General features: G+C 30.6%; 1 protein-coding gene across 50 annotated transcripts in view; it reads right to left on the minus strand.

Moving 5' to 3' along the window:
* The window catches only part of arhgef39 (Rho guanine nucleotide exchange factor 39), a 247,881-nt gene that overhangs the window by 97,824 nt on the left and 132,286 nt on the right, over nt 1-17,771 (minus strand). For 26 of the 50 annotated variants that reach the window (XR_015481973.2, XR_015481970.2, XR_015481971.2 and 23 more), the window contains exons 1-2: nt 9,157-9,218; nt 1,297-1,470 (exon numbers count right to left, since the gene is read on the minus strand). Coding sequence is in view for 25 of the 50 variants with exons in the window: in XM_088649796.1 (XP_088505922.1) it covers nt 1,297-1,446 (150 nt within the window). In the remaining 25 variants the exon portion in view is untranslated. 50 annotated transcript variants of the gene reach the window in all.

The following is a 17,771-nucleotide window of genomic DNA, read 5'->3' on the forward strand; positions in this document are numbered from 1 at the left end:
TTTTTCATGTAATTGATCAATAATGAAGCTTTTAAATAACTCATACTAATATGAATACAATCAAATAAATTATTTTTTTTTATTTTAATAAAAACAAAACATACTAATCTAAAAAAAAATTTACATTTTCAATAATTCAAAATTAAATAATTATACTTTTAATATTACCATAGCCATATTTTTTCATTAATATTTATGCTCAATATTTATTAAAAATAAGCCATTAGTAAACAATTCTTATTAGCTATATTGTGTTTATAAATGCAACCACTGCTTATGAGGAAATAAAAGACCAGTACAGAAGTAACATGAGTGCATATTTATGGTTACTCACAATAAACTAAATAATATGCACAGCTTGAAAACATCGAGGTCTTAAAGGTAAAACTAATTAGCCATAAAATAAAAGCCTTGAACAGGTTATAAAGCTTGAATTTCAAAAGAAAAGCCATGTGATGGTGTCAAGGACCACTCAATAACCAGAAAACCTTGTACCACTCAAACAGCTCTCCAAGATAATTAGAATTTCAGATTTGTATTAATTAGCAAACTCTAATGATTAACATGACTGCGTTTCTGCTCTCCAGGATGAATGAATAAATGCAGTGTAGACTAGTGTTGTCATCATACTGGCATTTGTAACTTATATAAAATATTGATAGTCCATACCATGTTTGATCCCACAGGGGAAATATTGCCATATCATTAGTTACATTTACAATATTTATGCATGTCTAAATGTTTTTACACCTAAGTTATATCTTCAAGCATGGCTAAGAATTAGAATAGTTAAATTAAGAATAGTTACGATTGGTCCAGTCAGGGCAGTTGTTAAAAATTTCACTTGCCCCGCCAAATCTTTTGACCAGCCCAGCCTAAAAATAATCAATAAACTTCATTGTAAATGTTGAAAAAAGACATGGACTTTTCAATTAAGTGCTTTTTGATTACAAAAAAATACTTTAACTCAGTAATTCATAATAAACATAAAATTAATAAAATATTTAGTATTTAGTGGAGGAATTTTAATAAAATAATAATAATAATAATAATAATAATAATAATTATTATTATTATTATTAATAATATTATTATTATTATTATCATTATTTTACATTATAATAATACATTATAAATAAATAAAAATAAATATGTAAATAATTTGTAAATAAAAGTTAATAAATAAGTCAATAAATATTTAATTTATGATAGATAGATAGATAGACAGACAGACAGACAGAGTATAGTTTCAAATGACAATATGTGTATGTGTGTGTGTGTGTGTGAGAGACGAACCGTGACCACTAGTTCCAGCTGTTGACAGTATCTCTGCTCACTCTGGATCATCTCTCGGGCCGTGCGACTCCTCTTCCTCTCCCAGCGCTCTCTCTGCTCCTGAATACTGCGGCCGCTCATCGGGCTCAGTGGACTCGGAGAGAAACTCATGACTCCAGATCAGTATGTTACTACCTACAAAACAGTGCAAAAAGATGACTGCTTGATCAATACAGCGAATTAATAAACAGCAAATGAGGTGCATAAACAGCACTTTGATTGAGTTTGAATAATTTTGAACATAAAATAATAGAATAATACTCAATCATACTTTATTGAGAAGTTTTTAAAATTATTTATTACTTTATTAAAGTTTATTGCATGTTGTTTCTGAAACTCTTCCATTTTTTGGTTTTTATTTTATGATAATTAGATATTCATACTAATTAGATATTAGTGGTGGGCAAAGATTAATTGCATCCAAAATAAAAGCTTATATTGGGATACAAGATATACTGTATGTGTGCATGGTGTATATATTTAATATGTATAAATACTTACATTCTTATTTATACTAAGTTATCAATACATATGTATTAGATACAAATTATATATATACACATTTAAATATCTATGCAAAAAAAGTTTGGTTTTTAGGTTTATGTGTGTATTACATGTAGATAATAAATAAATAAATAAATAAATAAATAATACATATGTAATAAACCCACATATAATGCACACATATAATAATAAATAAATAATAAACACACATATATTATATCAAAACTTTTATTTTGAATGCAAATAATTGCGCGATCAATCTTTGTCCAGCTTTGCCCAATTTTTATTTTATTTTAAATTATTATAAAATTTAGTTTGATAGATTTTTTAGATTACTTCAACTGAATTTCATTCATTAATCAGTGATCAATTCATTTTAAAATATATTTATTAGAAATTACTATTAATAAATAATGAATAATAAAATAAATATTCAAAGTCTTATATCTCCAGAAGCCTTATAAATAAATTGTATTGTTTAGCATATTCTCCAACTTTAACACCACACACCCAGAAAAAAAATCCATATTTTGACATTTGCAAATTACAATCAATACGCTAAAATAACCAAGCAAATGCCATTGGCTGATTATGAAGGACGAGCAGTGACTCAGTCCCTACTGAATTCCTAATGACAAACAAACAACATATGCAGAGGGTAAGCCACCAATTAAGAGAAGCCGAGCCTACACACACTCCCAACAACACACACTCTTGATCTATGACTTAGTATGTGCTTTCTGTCTCTCTAAAGTCTCGGGATCGCGTCTCATTCCCCCTAGCCGCCGGTGCCGTCCCTGGACTCCAGGGTGTCCTCTGTGCACTGCCTCATTAGTGTCAACTTTAATGGAGCGTCAGGGCCAGAAAGAGGAACGAGACCAACACTTTAACAGCAATTAACCCTTGTTCCCTCCCGAGGGACGCCGGCATCAGCCCTTCTATAACACACTGTAAACAAGGCAAGACGATCAACCCGGAAAGACTAAGAGGGCACGCCAGCCACTCTGCATATAGTTCTGTTTTAGTGATTCTATAATACACATATTTTCTGTCACTTTTTTAAAATGCATATCGTATTACAGCTGGATTGTTTGATCTAATCGTTTTAAAAACATATATGGAATAAGATGGAAGATTGATAGGAAAAATGGATAGGATTGTGAATGCTGAAAGGTACAGACAAATTGTAATGCACATCCCTTATGGGAAAAGAAAGGTACTGAAAGGTAATAAAAGGCATGGGGTTGTCGTGATACCATTAATTCATCTTACTACTCTATACCAGCTTAAGTATCATGATACCAAGTAGTATTGCATTACTATAACTCATAACTCAAATTATAAATAAAATTGTCAGAAATACTATATTTTACATGTTATATTAGGTCTTGAATTTAATTCATAATTCCCTTAGTATAATAAAAAAAGAATGATTTGCATGTCGATTCACCTAAAATTTATTAATTCTTTTTATTTTGTAGATAACTGGCCAACCAAAAAAAAAACATTAAAATAAAGATACAAATAATACCAAATGAAATTTGTACAAAAATAGCATTTTTAGAACAAAATTAGGCTACATAAGATTTAAAAATACCTAAAAACTGTTTCATTGTTTTTCTGTAGCTATTTTGGAATTTAAATCTTTTTTTTTTTTCAGTCTTATCAGGTAATATTTATTTATTTATTTTCATTTCGGCTTGGTCCTTTTATTAATCCGGGGTCGCTACAGTGGAACGAACCGCCAACTTATCCAGCACATTTTTACGCAGCGGATGCCCTTCCAGCTGCAACCCATCACTGGGAAATTGTCAGGTAACAATCCAAAGTAATTCAGAACTTTACTTTGTGAGTCGTTCTTTTTAAGAGATTGTCGCGCTTGTTGTAGCTACAGAATCATATTGAGAGAAACAGAAATGAACCGATTCAGATGTGCGTTTGAAACGTCAGAAAACTTGCAACCTTAAAGTGCTTCACAGACTATTAAAATAAAATTGTCTATTGTTGCACAAATGTGTGAGCATTTTAATGACTTTTCCACATCCAACCTTATCTATTGTAGATAGACCGTTATTGATGATGCTACCGTTTACATACGACAGTGATGCCGCCAGTATTTTGAAGCCGTAGTATCGTGATACTACCATAGTACTGGTAAACCATGCAACCCTAAAAAGCCATATGAACAGAGTCTACACATAAATATTATTAATTTATAAATTTAATAAGTTTAAATGCCATAAAAATAGTTTGTTTTAATGCGCGTTGCCTATGTATTCATCATTATTATTATTATTATTACTATGATTATTATATCATTATGTATGTGTAAATTTGTGTAAATGTATATTGTCACAATAATCAATATATCGACTTATCCTGCAATACTTAAACATGAACTCAATTTTTAGTGTTGCAAAATTTATTTACAAATTCAAAAATAATGGTTGAAGCCATTTTACAAGCACATTTACATTTGACTTCACTTCAAAATGACATTTTAGGGTTTAACTAGGTTAATTAGGTTAAGTAGGCAAGATAGGGTAATAATTAGGCAAGGTATTGTATAACAATGGTTTGTTCTGAAGACTATTGAAAAATATATAGCTTAAAGGAGCTAATAATTGTGACCCTAAAATATTTTATCATGACAGGCCTAGACAGCAGGTAACTTCTAAGATAAAAAAAGATCAAAACAGCAGATGAAATACAAACAGTCATGAAATGGTCTTCACAGAGTCCAAACCTAAATATTATAGAGGCAAAATGGGATTACCTGGGCAGAAATAAAAATTTCCCATTTTTCAGCTTGTACACCATAAAAAAAAGGCTGGGTTCCACACAAACGATTTGTGTTAGGACAACATGAAGGAATGAAGTTAACTGTTTTATGTTCAATCAACTTAAATTTGTGAAAACGAATAAGTTGTCCCTTCAAAAAAACTCAATTTTCAAAATTAAATTTTTTTTTTGAGTGTATCTTCATATAGAGACTTGAAATTAAATATGGACATATTTATGGACAAATATACTGTATATAAACAGTACTGTGTAAAACTGATTATTTTGTTTTTCTACAACATATAACTCGATATGCAATGTCTTCAGATGATTTGAAAAGCTATAATGGGAAAGATTTTTTAATATTAGATTGATTGGGATGATTTTGTAGGGGGGTGATTTTGCATAAAATGAAAACAAATGACAAGCATAGACAAATAGAATATTATAAATGGAATTTAACTTAGCAACTTTTTAGTTTTAAGGGCAGTCGAACAGTATTCAGATCCAGTGAGTCTTTGTTGTATAAATAATTAAACAATTCATCTTCGTTAAATCTAAAAACATTAGAATTTATAGTGCCCGAATGCTTTGAAAATAATGTGAAATGCTCAGTCATAGGCCCTAAAAATACATGCAAATGAAAAAATATTACTCTACTATGGTTCAATTTTGTAATGGCTAAACAAATCATATGTTATATAATCCTGACTCATCATCACTCGACATTGCACATCCAGCTATGTCACTATAGCGAATATGCATGCACATCGCAATGTTGATGCTGAAACAACATATTGTGCAGCCCTTGTACAAAGCCTCCATAAACACGTGAAATGCATTCCCTGAAGTTACGATTCGAACCCCGTGCAGCCTCTGCGTTAGAAGCCCCAGTCCATTTTTTACCAGCAACCTACTGTAAATTGCATCACTCCCGACACTCAAATAGGCAGTCAATTTGGAGAAGTATTGCAGCATTTTAGGCCCAGTGAAGCCAATTAAAAGGCAGCTGAGGAGGACTGGGGTCAGGAGTATCTAGTTAAGAAGACTAAATATGGAGCAACCGGCAGGGTTTGTTTGCATAACTCAGCGCTTATATTAAAAAAGGCCACTTTCTGTTCTTCACAATAAGGTTTGCGCTCACATGTACAAGTATGAGCAGATAACTGTGGTTTGGTTTCTTTACAAACACACTTTCATTCAAATATAAAGGTGATGAGGCACTGACAAAACAAAATATACCAACATTTTAGGATATATATATATATTATAAAAGTTTTGCACTAGGCATGGGACAATAACCATTTTCAAGGTATATCACGGTTTGGAAAAGTCAAGGTTTTGAAAACAGTATTAAAACCTATCTCCACCAGGATCTCCAGATGAAAAGATATCCAAAGATACCATTTTAAATTCTAAAGAAATCTTTTTGAAACTAATGAAGACAGCAGAAGTCAATGATTGATTTGAATTATTTAGCCTGACATGTTTACTGTTCTTAAATATTTAATTGTTTCTAAAAACAAAATATACTGTGATTAAAGGGGGAAAAGTTGTTGTTTTCAACCTAGACATTTAAAAGAACTTATTTTAGAGTGGTAATAACAAATGCAGTAAAACCGTGATATTTTTATCCAAGGTTATCATATTGTCAGAATCTTATACCGGCCCATGCCTATTTTGGACACAGCACTGCATTGATGAATAGTTTGATCAGTTTGTTTAAAAACAGATTAATTCAAGAACACAGTGTTGCAAAATTATTTCCATTGACAAAACCAAACTGATATTTATTATGACTTAATTATAATTGACTAATTATAAAAACTTGTATAAAATAAATACAACATTTGTTCACTTGTGATATCCAAAAAACCACATTCTTGCTTGTAAGATTTCTTCACTATATATTTTAAACAAAAAAAAATCTAAAACTTTTACAGGGATATTATAATGATGCTGTGAACCTTTTAAACTCAAGATTATACTTTTTTTTTTTTTTTTTTTTTTTTGCAAAGTGTGTGACATAATAATGTCAGTTCCAGCCTCAATTAAACTAAAATGACCATATTATTTATCACAATAAATTGCACATTTTTGAAGAAGCAGCAATTTTTGGCACTTCCATGGGCTAAAGACCAATGACATGTGACATTTGCAGTAAAATCTCAAAACATGAATTCAAAGAGAAAGTATGTTAACGTTATATTGAAACATCTGTTTATATTTTCCAAAACTACTAGCCACAGAGTTATGGGAGTAGAAAAATAGTAATCTGTATAGATTTTTATATATTAAATGAGGAAAATAAATATGCGTTATGGATGTGAGCAAAAAAGTTAGAGAGTTTACAGTATATACAACATACTTTGTAGAAATTCTGTGAATTAAACTGCACAACCCAAAAGAAACGATGATAATCAGAAGGATAAGAGCCGGCTCTCTATAGAGCAAAAACGTTTGATTTTATTTTATTTGAGATTTTTTGTAATTATGAGGAATAAGCTTTGTTATAGATGTGACATCTCTCCATTATGGATGTGACGGATATGAAATTGGCACTGGTGTTATTTGTGTAAATTAAATATAATAGTTTAAAAACATTGACAGATACATTTTTGAGTATTTTTTAAGCACAGCAAAATACTTGCTTACACACAAAAAAAAAAAAAAACGTTTCCATATTTTGGAGAAAACTTAATTTTTTTTTATGGCAAGGTTGATGTTTGAATTGAATTGCTCATATATGGTAAAACTGATGACATCATTAATGTATATTAATGTAATCATACACGCACTCCAAGCGACAGACCAGTCACAACAAAAAAATCTGACATACAGTATCAGAGCAGAATATTTCTCAGAAAGGAGAATTTTAAATTAAAGAAACCAGATTCTACAACAAACCATTTCAGACACTTTAAAGTAAACAAACTGTTTTTTTTTTGTGCCAAACTTCTTAATTGATAAAAAAATTAAGTAACAATATATAATTATAATAAATAATTAAATAATAATATAATTCTAATAAGATACTCATCAAGCAAACGGATGTTATGATGCTGGATTGCAGCAAGTTTTACTCCACAAACAACAACAACTAGTTCATTTAACATTTCAAAAACATTCAGATTCCCTATAGAGATTGCATGAGTTTTGCGTGACTTTTTAAGATTTTTCCTCATTTCCATGCTCGTTGCAGGCATATTTGGAGTTGTTTTTTAGGTATTCCATCATAATTGTGGAAAAACTAATTGGATTTGCTTTGACCCTAGGCATTGATTGAAAATATAATAGAACGAATCTAAATAATTAGAATTAGCAAGTCAGGTTTATTTTTGTATTTTTATATTTTCTTCAGAGTGTCTGAAATGAGTTCCTGGAGTTGTGGACACATGAGTGTATTTTTAGTCAGGTGTAATTAATTTTATTGTATCCAGTGAGACTACAAATGCAACTAATGTATAATATTTCCTTCAAAACTGTTAAATCAAATTAAAATCGTTACTTATAATCAGTTCTCAAAATATTATTCAAGTATGAAGGAATACTCTTTAGTATTAAGAATTTAAAAAGTCAAATATATTTAACATAAACCCTCTGAGATTATTCAGTATACAGTTGAAGTCAGAATTATTCGCCCCCTGTTTATTTTTTCCCCAATTTCTGTTTAATGAAGAGCAGGTTTTTTCAACACATTTCTAACCATAATAGTTTTAATAACTCATTTATAATAACTGATTTATTTTATCTGTGCCATGATGACAGTAAATAACATTTTACTAGATATTTATCAAGACACTACTATACAGCTTAAAGTGACATTTACAGTTTTAACTAGGTTTATTAAGTTAACTAGGCAGGTTAGGGTAATTAGACAAGTTATTGTATAACGATGGTTTGTTCTGTAGACTATCGGAAAAAATATAGCTTAAAGGAGCTAATAATTTTGACCTCAAAATGGCTTTTAAACTATTAAAAACTGCTTTTATTTTAGCAGAATTAAAACAATTAAGACTTTCTCCAAATACTATCAGACATACTGTGAAAATGCTCTGTTAAACATCATTTGGGAAATATTTAGAATACTTAGGGTTAAATAAATAAGCTGGTTTACTGGTTTATAGTTGATAAACAATGCTGACAATATAAATATCAAACTCTACATGTCTTGTTTATTTGATGTGCTTTTCAAAACGAAACCCTTAAACTTAAGTCTAGCATTTGGTTGCTATTTTCAAGATCAAATATCTTCTACATGTTCCCATGTAACGTTAAATAGAAACATACGAGTCCAGCACTTAATTTCTAAATTAAACACTGGTATATTATTGAGAATGAAATATTTCAATCTTAAAATATATATTAAGATTGCTTCGCATGGCAGAACTGTTGAACATTTTCGTTGTCATGTGGTTTTAAATGTTAACACCGCTCTCAAAAATGACAGACGTCGTAATAAATGTATCGATATAAGTGTATTTGTAATGTTTTCAAAACGATAATAGATTTGCTAAGCATAAAAACACTTCATACCTGATGTTTTCCTTCTTTTCAAATTGAATACAGGCGCTCTTTCTTGCGCCTTCAGAAGTTCCGGGTTTTTCTGCGCTGTGATTGGTTGTCACAAACGTACCGTCACATCTGATGTCATCGAGGAATTTCGAAAGATACAACGAAAAGTCGTTTTACGAAAAGAGTACCACCCCATGTGTCAAATTACATATGTATAAAAGTGATTAGATTACTTATTGGTTTTTATAAATTTGTATATGCGGAAAAGTTCACACCAACAAGGTAAATAATAAAATATTATTATTAAAACTGACAAAAACATCAATTAAAAATATTTTACATTATCATTAAGGACATTTACTAATACAGATGCACAGATTTTAAATAATAAATAGTTTTTTATATATATATTTTATGTATTTTGTTTTCATTATATTTGTTAAGATTCTTCTGTCATATTATTTTATATGTTGTTATTTTGTTTTTACTTGATTTTAAAAATGTTTTATTTGATTAATTTGTTTATAAATATTTTTTTTATTTAAAGAGACAAAACAAACGTTTTTATGATTTAACATGTTTGTCAATACTATTTGCTAATACAGTTATTTAATTATTGCATTAAATTCATTTTATGCTTTCATAATTTTTCTTTAGATTCTTCCGTTATATATTATTTTCTGTGATATTATTTAGTTTTTTTACTTTATTTTATAAATGTTTTAATATAATACATTTTTATTATTTATTTTTTAATATTTAAACTGACATTTTTTTTAATAACATTTGCTAACATAGAAGCACATGTTTAGATTTCTTATTGTTTTAAAATGCATTTTATTTATAAATAATTTCCATAATATTTATTTATATTATTCTGTTATATTATTTTCTGTGACATTATTCTATATATTTACATTACTTTATTTTTTATAAATGTTTTCTTTTTATCTATTTTTATTATTTATAAATGTTGTTTTATTTTTTTAAATGTTTAAACAAAAAAGATTTTTTAATTTTTTAATGTTATCTTTTATATTTGCTAACACAAAGGCACATATATAGATTATTTTCTTTTTTTACATATTTTCTTATTCTTTTTAAAATGCATTTCATTCATATTGTTTTCAAAATATTTCTTTTTATTCTTCTGTCATATTATTTTCTGTAATATCATTTTATGTGTGTTTTATTTTATTTCATATATTTTTTATTTACCTTTATTTTTATTACTCATTTTATTGCTCATTTTTTATTATTTATACAGACAAAAACAGATTTCTTTATTATTTGAAATTATTGTTAATAACATTTGCTAACACAGAGGCACATATTTAGATTCCTTATTGTTATTTCAGTCATATTATCATTTCAGTCATATATTTCATGCATCTTATTCAAACTCCAGCACCATTCGATCACCTGTTTTGGAGTCTAAAATGCTTAATTATTGGATTTTGGTTTTTCAATTAATATAAGAAGTGGTGAGAAAACAAATAAATCCCCAAGCCTATTTTAGCTATATTCAGTAATTCATTCAGTAATGATGCAGAATATCTAAAAATCAACATACAGCGATTACATTTCTAACCCTTTTGGCATATAGATTTATTAGATTTATTAGATAGATTTATTTTACTGAATTAGAAATGAAAAGATCCTCTCCTTTGCTTCACATTGATAAAAAAATGCCTGCAACTTGAGAAGCTAAGACGTTCCCTCAAAAATAAAATGAAGAATTTCCATGTAATATGGAATCAATTTATTGAATACTTTAACAAGAGAGCAGTGATTGAACCCCAGTAGAAATCTCTCAAATTCCCCCCCATATTTAATTCTTTTATTTTTTTTTTCAGTTTTTTCCACTTCCCCCCAATTTTCTCTGTATTTTTGTTCTCTTATTGATAAAATAATAACACATTTTTTGAATAGTATAGTATAGTAACATGATTTTAGAACATGAATAGTAACATGAACTTTTTGTTTAAAAGGAAAAAAGTATACATGTGTAAAAATTATAATTTGTACAGATGTAAAAAAAATACAATACAGAGAAAATTTAAAAAATATATTTAAATTTTGTAATATTTCTTTAGATTGTTTTAATATAATTCATTTTACAATTATTGTTTTTATATTTAAACAGACAAAAAACAGCATTTTTTAATATGTAATATTATCATTAACCAATTGCCAATGTCGAGGCAAATATTTAAATTCCTTATAGTATCATTCCTTAACATGCATATAATTTATATTACTTTCATAATACATCTGTATATTCTTCTGTTATATTATTTTCTGTGATATTTTTATATGCTTTTAATTATATTTTAGAAATGTTTTATGTGTATTTATTTATTCATTAATTTGCTTATTTATTTACTTATTAACTCTTTTGAGTAAACTGATTATTCATGACAGAATTATTAAACTTTTTATGATCATGAGCATGGCAGCACATATGAGGAAAGATCTCTGTGAAACTTAAGTTGTGTGCCTTCAGAAGCATCTAAGGCACGTTAGGTGAATCCAAAAGCTTCAAAGCGCAAAGTAGAAAAGAGAAACACACACACAAACACACATTAAATGAATCTCCTAAATAAGTCCAAGCATTAATTTTACATTTAACTTCTGCATCCTAGGAGTTAAGAAAGGGAGTTTAGTCTATACTCCTGATGATTCATCTAAGGAAATGAAGGGAGGAGAAAACACATCTCAGCAAATTTCTGCTAATTATACAAGAGAGTTGGCAAGATGAAAGTGATGCCCCGTGATCAGACTTGGCACAGTAATAGCCTTTAACTCCTTATAGACAGTCCCTCTAATATTAGGAAATCCAGCAGGAGCCTCAAGTTTTAAAGTTGCAAGCTTCAACTTCTCAAACTATTTGCTTCTGCTTGTCTTTTCCCACAAATAAAACGCTTGCAGGACCGAGATCAGATCAGCGAAAACACTGACATCTAGTGTTGCCTGCCTGTGTGCTCTAAAAGCAGGTGTCAGACTCTGACCAACACCACAGACTTGTGCACAGAAATATGCTTCTATAGTCATCTTGTATTGGGAATTCAGCAAAATCATCATTATGGATTTAAAACTAGTAGTTTTTTTATTACATCCTATTCAGATCCTGATAAAATAACTCTCCTAAATTACACTCATAGGTATAGCTTAATGCAGGCTGAAACGAGCACATCTATAAAATGAAACCTATAGAATTTTACCAAATGGTAGCACACTTGCAGTACAACCTTTGTATGGTGTCTATCTCCAGCTTTAAATTTAGGTGGGATTCTAAGATATTTTAACTAAATATTTAACATCTCTGCTTATAGTTTCCCCAAAATTAGAAAGCATTTGCTCATGCTCATTTTATCAATGTGTATGGTTTACCTTTAACTTGTTTTCACTCTGCAATGAAAGTCAATGGGGTCCAAACAACACTGGATCATCCCTATTGACTTTTGTCTTTCTTTTTAAATCTACTTTTGTTCCTGTGATATGATAGTATTGTTGAGATAGAAAAGAGATACTAGATATTCATTGGATTTTTAAAATATTTTTTATAGACAAAAAAGCTTTTGATAACCCTGCAACATAGGAAAAACTTTATTTGTCCCCAAGAGGAAATTTATCTTGGGGAAAAAGGTGCAGCAACGTTGCTCTAAGCAGACGATAAAAAAAAAAAATAAAACAAACAAAACAATTAAGAACATATTGTTTTAGACCACATATACATATATAAATATGAAACATTTAAAGCACAGAACACAGTTGGGTGCTAATGTACAGGTGAATTGTTCATGGTTGAGTTCAACAGTTTGATCGAGGTAGGAACAAACAAAAGCTTCAATCTTTTGCTTTCACACGTTGACATTCAGGTCTTTTTCCTGATGGCAATCTCTGATATTCACTAAAAGGAGGATGTTTGGAATCAGCACTAATATTTATTGCTCTTCTCATGACCGCCTGTTGTATTCCTATGATTTTCATGGCTCAATCAAATGTTAAATGTAAATGATCAGCTAATAATATGACAAAATTAAAAGCTAACATTCATTATTATTATTATAATTATTTATTTTCCTTCGGCTTAGTCCCTTTATTAATCTGGGGTCGCCACAGCGGAATGAACCACCAACTTATCCAGCATATGTTTTACACAGCTGATGCTCTTCCAGCTGCAACCAGGCACTGGGAAACATCCATACACACTCATTCACACACTACAGCCAATTTAGCTTATTCGATTCACCTATACTGCATGTGTTTAGACTGTAGGGGAAACCGGAGCACCAGGAGGAAACTCACGCAAACACAGGGAGAACATGCAAACTCCACACAGAAATGCCAACTGTCCCAGACAGGACTTGAACTAGTAACTTTCTTGCTTTGAGGTGACAGTGCTAACCACTCAGCCATTGTGTCGCACCTCATATTATTTTATGATGCAAAAAAAATTAGCTTTTTATGAATATTTTTATATACAAAAGATTTTTGATCACCCTGCAACATATATATTGTTTTTCATGTTAAAGTTTGTAAATTTTAAAGTGTTTGTTGAGTTTTGTACTTCTAAAGTTGTATATGTTAAATAAATGAATAAATAAATGAATGAATATAATAAATTAATTACTGAATTCTGCATTTTTGCTTATACAATAAAAGAGAATTTGGTCCAAATAACAAATATTTAAATATTAATTAAATATTAAATTACTACTTTTAGGTACTAAAAAAAGTGTTATTTTTGTAGTTCTTATTTTTAAAAAATTTGTTTGTTATACTTTTATTCAGTACTTTTATTATTTGTTGTAATTTTTCTTCATATTTTATGGCATATGCAGCCAGAATTACCCCCCCCCCCCAGCTCCCGCCCCCAAAAAAATATTTTTCCCCAATTACTGTTTAATGGAGAGAAGAATGTTCAAACTATTTCTGAACATAATAGTTTTAATAACTCATTTCTAATAACTGATTTATCTTTGGCATGATGACAGTAAATAGTATAATACTAGATTTTTTTTATTTTACATTTAAAGACTTAACTAGGTTATTTAGGCACGTTAGGGTAATTAGGCAAGTCATTGCACAACGATGGTTTGTTCTGTACACAATCAAAAAATGAAAATAGCTTAAGGGGGCTAATAATATTGACCCTAAAATGGTTTCAAAAAATTAAAAACTGCTTTTATTCTAGCTAAAATAAAACAAATAAGACTTTCTCCAGAAGAAAAAATATTATAGGAAATACTGTGAAAAATTCCTTGCTCTGTTAAACATTATTTTGGAAATATTTAAAAAAAGAACAAATCATGGAAGGGCTAATAATTTAGACTTCAACTGTGTGTATATTTCAAGACACATATTTTCTTTCCAAATAAATATATATTTTTCATTTTTTTCATCCGATTCTCAAATAACATATATTTGGTCAAAATGCCACTTGTTTCTCGGTTTTAGATTGAACTAAAATAACCCTGGCTCCAAAGAGTAAATAAATGTCCTACAGATCTGAGCGTGACACATTTATTATTTGCTATTTTCTTGCATGAATTCTCCTATTAATGCCACACAGGACAGAGCGTTACATATATTGTATAAGTCAGCATATGCTCATTAATACAACAATGCCACATATAGAGTGTGCAGCGCTGCTTCTGGAGCGCCAGATGAGCCTGTGCCCTTGAGTTATGATTCCTCGCTCAACCCAAACCTCTCTGTGAACATACTGTACCTGAGACCTCAATGTCAGAAGCAATAACATCTTCACTTACAACCAAAACCATATAGATAAACGCGATTCCGGCACATTTCCAGTTTTTCAGAATATAACCTTTAAAAATTAAGATTTTTTTTCATTCTCAGTGAATATGGACACATGGACACATCCTCAGTAAATATATATATATACTAATATATAATATATACTCATATCTTCAAGATAAGACTGAAAAATTCCATAGTTTGTATAACTTCATGATTTTTCGAGTTTGTTATAATTTTATAATTTTTCTCTTGACACATTCATTGAGGCCTATTCATTTTTGCACCCTGATCTTTAATTATTTGTTAGAGTAGTTCCATTTGTTCCTTTGGTACTTACTAATTTAATGCTATATTTATAATTTATGTATAATATGTAGAGTATTTATACGGTATATATTAAAAGAAGCACTGCATCTGTAATGTGAGATTCATCAAAATATACAACATATGACAATTTTAACAGCTAGACTGTTTACTGTTTTAAATTTTAATGTTTTTCTTGTATATTACACATTTAAAAAATGAAGTTTGCTGTTTGTTCAAACTACTTATTTAAAACAACCCAAATCTTGGCATTTTTGGGGGAAAACTTTATTGTTTTGTGTTCAATTTACTTAAATTTGTAAAAACTAATAAGTTTTACTAAAAACGTCTAAGACATCTTATATTTTCACAAACATCCGTCTTCAAACAACATAAAAATATACTTTTCTTTCCTTTAAAAAAGGCATTTTTCAAAATAAATAAATAAATACAAAATTCTGCCTTTGTCAACTACATATATGAATGACAAAAACAGTGTGGAAATTACAGTGCAAAAAAAATTTATACTCAGAAAAAACGACTCTCCATATATTTATGGAGAGTATGAAGGTACACCTTTATTAAGTACACCTTACTCGTACCGGGTTGGACCCTTTTGTCTTCAGACCTGCCTTAATCCTTCGTAGCATAGATTTAACAAGGAACTGGAAATATTCCACAGAGATTTTGATCCATATTAACATGATAGCATCATGCAGTTGCGGTATATATGTTGGCTGCACATCCATGACGTGAATCTTCCATACCACCACATCCTAAACATGCTCAGAGGCCATTTGAGTACAGTGAACTCATTTTCATGTTCAAGAAACCAGTCTGAGATGATTCGCGCTTTGACATGGTGCTTTATACTGCTGGAAGTAGCCATCAGAAAATGGGTACACTGTGGTCATAAAGGGATGGACATGGACAGCAACAATAAAAGGTAGGCTGTGGCCTTGAAACGATACTTAATTGGTACCAATGGGCCCAAAGTGTGGCCAAAAATATATCCCCTACATACTTAGATCCACCACCACCAGCCTGAACCGTTCATACAAGGCAGGATGGATCCATGCTTTCCTGTTGCTGACGCCAAATTCTGACCCTATCATCCGAATGTCACAGCAGAAATCGAGAATCATCAGACAAGCAATGTTTTTTCCAGTATCCTATTGTCCAATTTTGGTGAGTCTGTGTGAAATGTAGCCTCAGTTTAATGTTCTTAGCTGACAAGAGTGGCACCCGGTGTGGTCTTCTGCTGCTGTAGTCCATCTGCCTCAAGGTTGGATGTATTGTGCGTTCAGAGATGCTCTTCTGCATACCTCGGTTTTAATGAGTGGTTATTTGAGTTTCTTTCTAGCTCGAACCAATCTGGCCATTCTCCTCTGACCATTCTCTAAATCTTAGAGATAGTTGTGGGTGAAAATCCCAGTAGATCAGCAGTTTCTGAAATACTCAGACCAGCCTGTCTGTCACCAATAACCATGGTCAAAGTCACTTAAATCACCTTTCTTCCCCATTCTGATGCTCGGTTTGAACTGCAGCAGATCGTCTTGAGTATGTCTGCTTGCCTAAATGCTTTGAGTTGCTGCCATGTAATTGGCCGATTACAAATTTGCGTTAACAAGCAGTTGGACAGGTGTACCTAATAAAGTGGCCGGTGAGTGTGTGTCTATTGTTTTTTCTTCCATATACTTTCTCTTTACATTAAGTAAATTAACTAGTTGATGTTATTCATTCTGACACTGACAAGAAATAAAGGTAATTATTTCTCGTCAACGTCAGATTAAATAACATCACCGGTTACAACTAAAACCATATAGATAAACACAACTCAGCCATGTTTCCACACATCACGCATATTATTCGCAAGGAAAAGAGAGAAGCCCTGCGAGTCGCCCGAATACATCTTTAATGAGAGATTCATTAAAATGTAAAACGTATGACAATATTGGCGGCTCGGCTCTTTATTGTTTTCAATTTTATTGTGTTTCCAGAACATTTGGTATTATAATAATTGGCCCCAAAACAGACCTGTGCAAATTAGGCCCATTTTGCCTGCAGGCTATTGAGGCATGAACAGTCAGAGACACCGCAGACAAAGGGTCCTTTTTCACCTGAGGAGAGAGAAGGGGAAAAAGAAGAAGAAGAAGAAGAAGAAAAAGCGTCAGGAGCGTCAATAATCTACACAAGTAAAAGCAAGTCTCCCAAGGTTTTTCAGCCCTGTGGTGCATTATTCATACTCACCGTAGCCAGAGGACTCTTAATTGACCCTTGCTCCTCGCAAAACTTCATGAGATGAAAGAATGCGATGTTTTGTAATTCAACTTTTCTTTATTTATTTTATTTTTATTTTTTCTTCCAGTCCCTCTCACTCCAGCTCAATAGTATTGGATTTCTGCTCATGAATTATTCAGGAGGCAAAGAGAGAGGTAACCCTAAGCTTAGAGATGTCATAAGAAACTATGCTGCAACATATCGAATCACTTACAGGAAGAAAAAACAACCTAACAAACACAACATAACAAATAGTGTTCGGGGCCTTGTTGTGCTCAAGTCTT

The sequence above is a fragment of the Danio rerio genome, chromosome 4 (assembly GCF_052040795.2).
Source record: "Danio rerio strain M-AB ecotype USA chromosome 4, GRCz13ab, whole genome shotgun sequence".
NCBI lineage: Eukaryota > Metazoa > Chordata > Actinopteri > Cypriniformes > Danionidae > Danio > Danio rerio.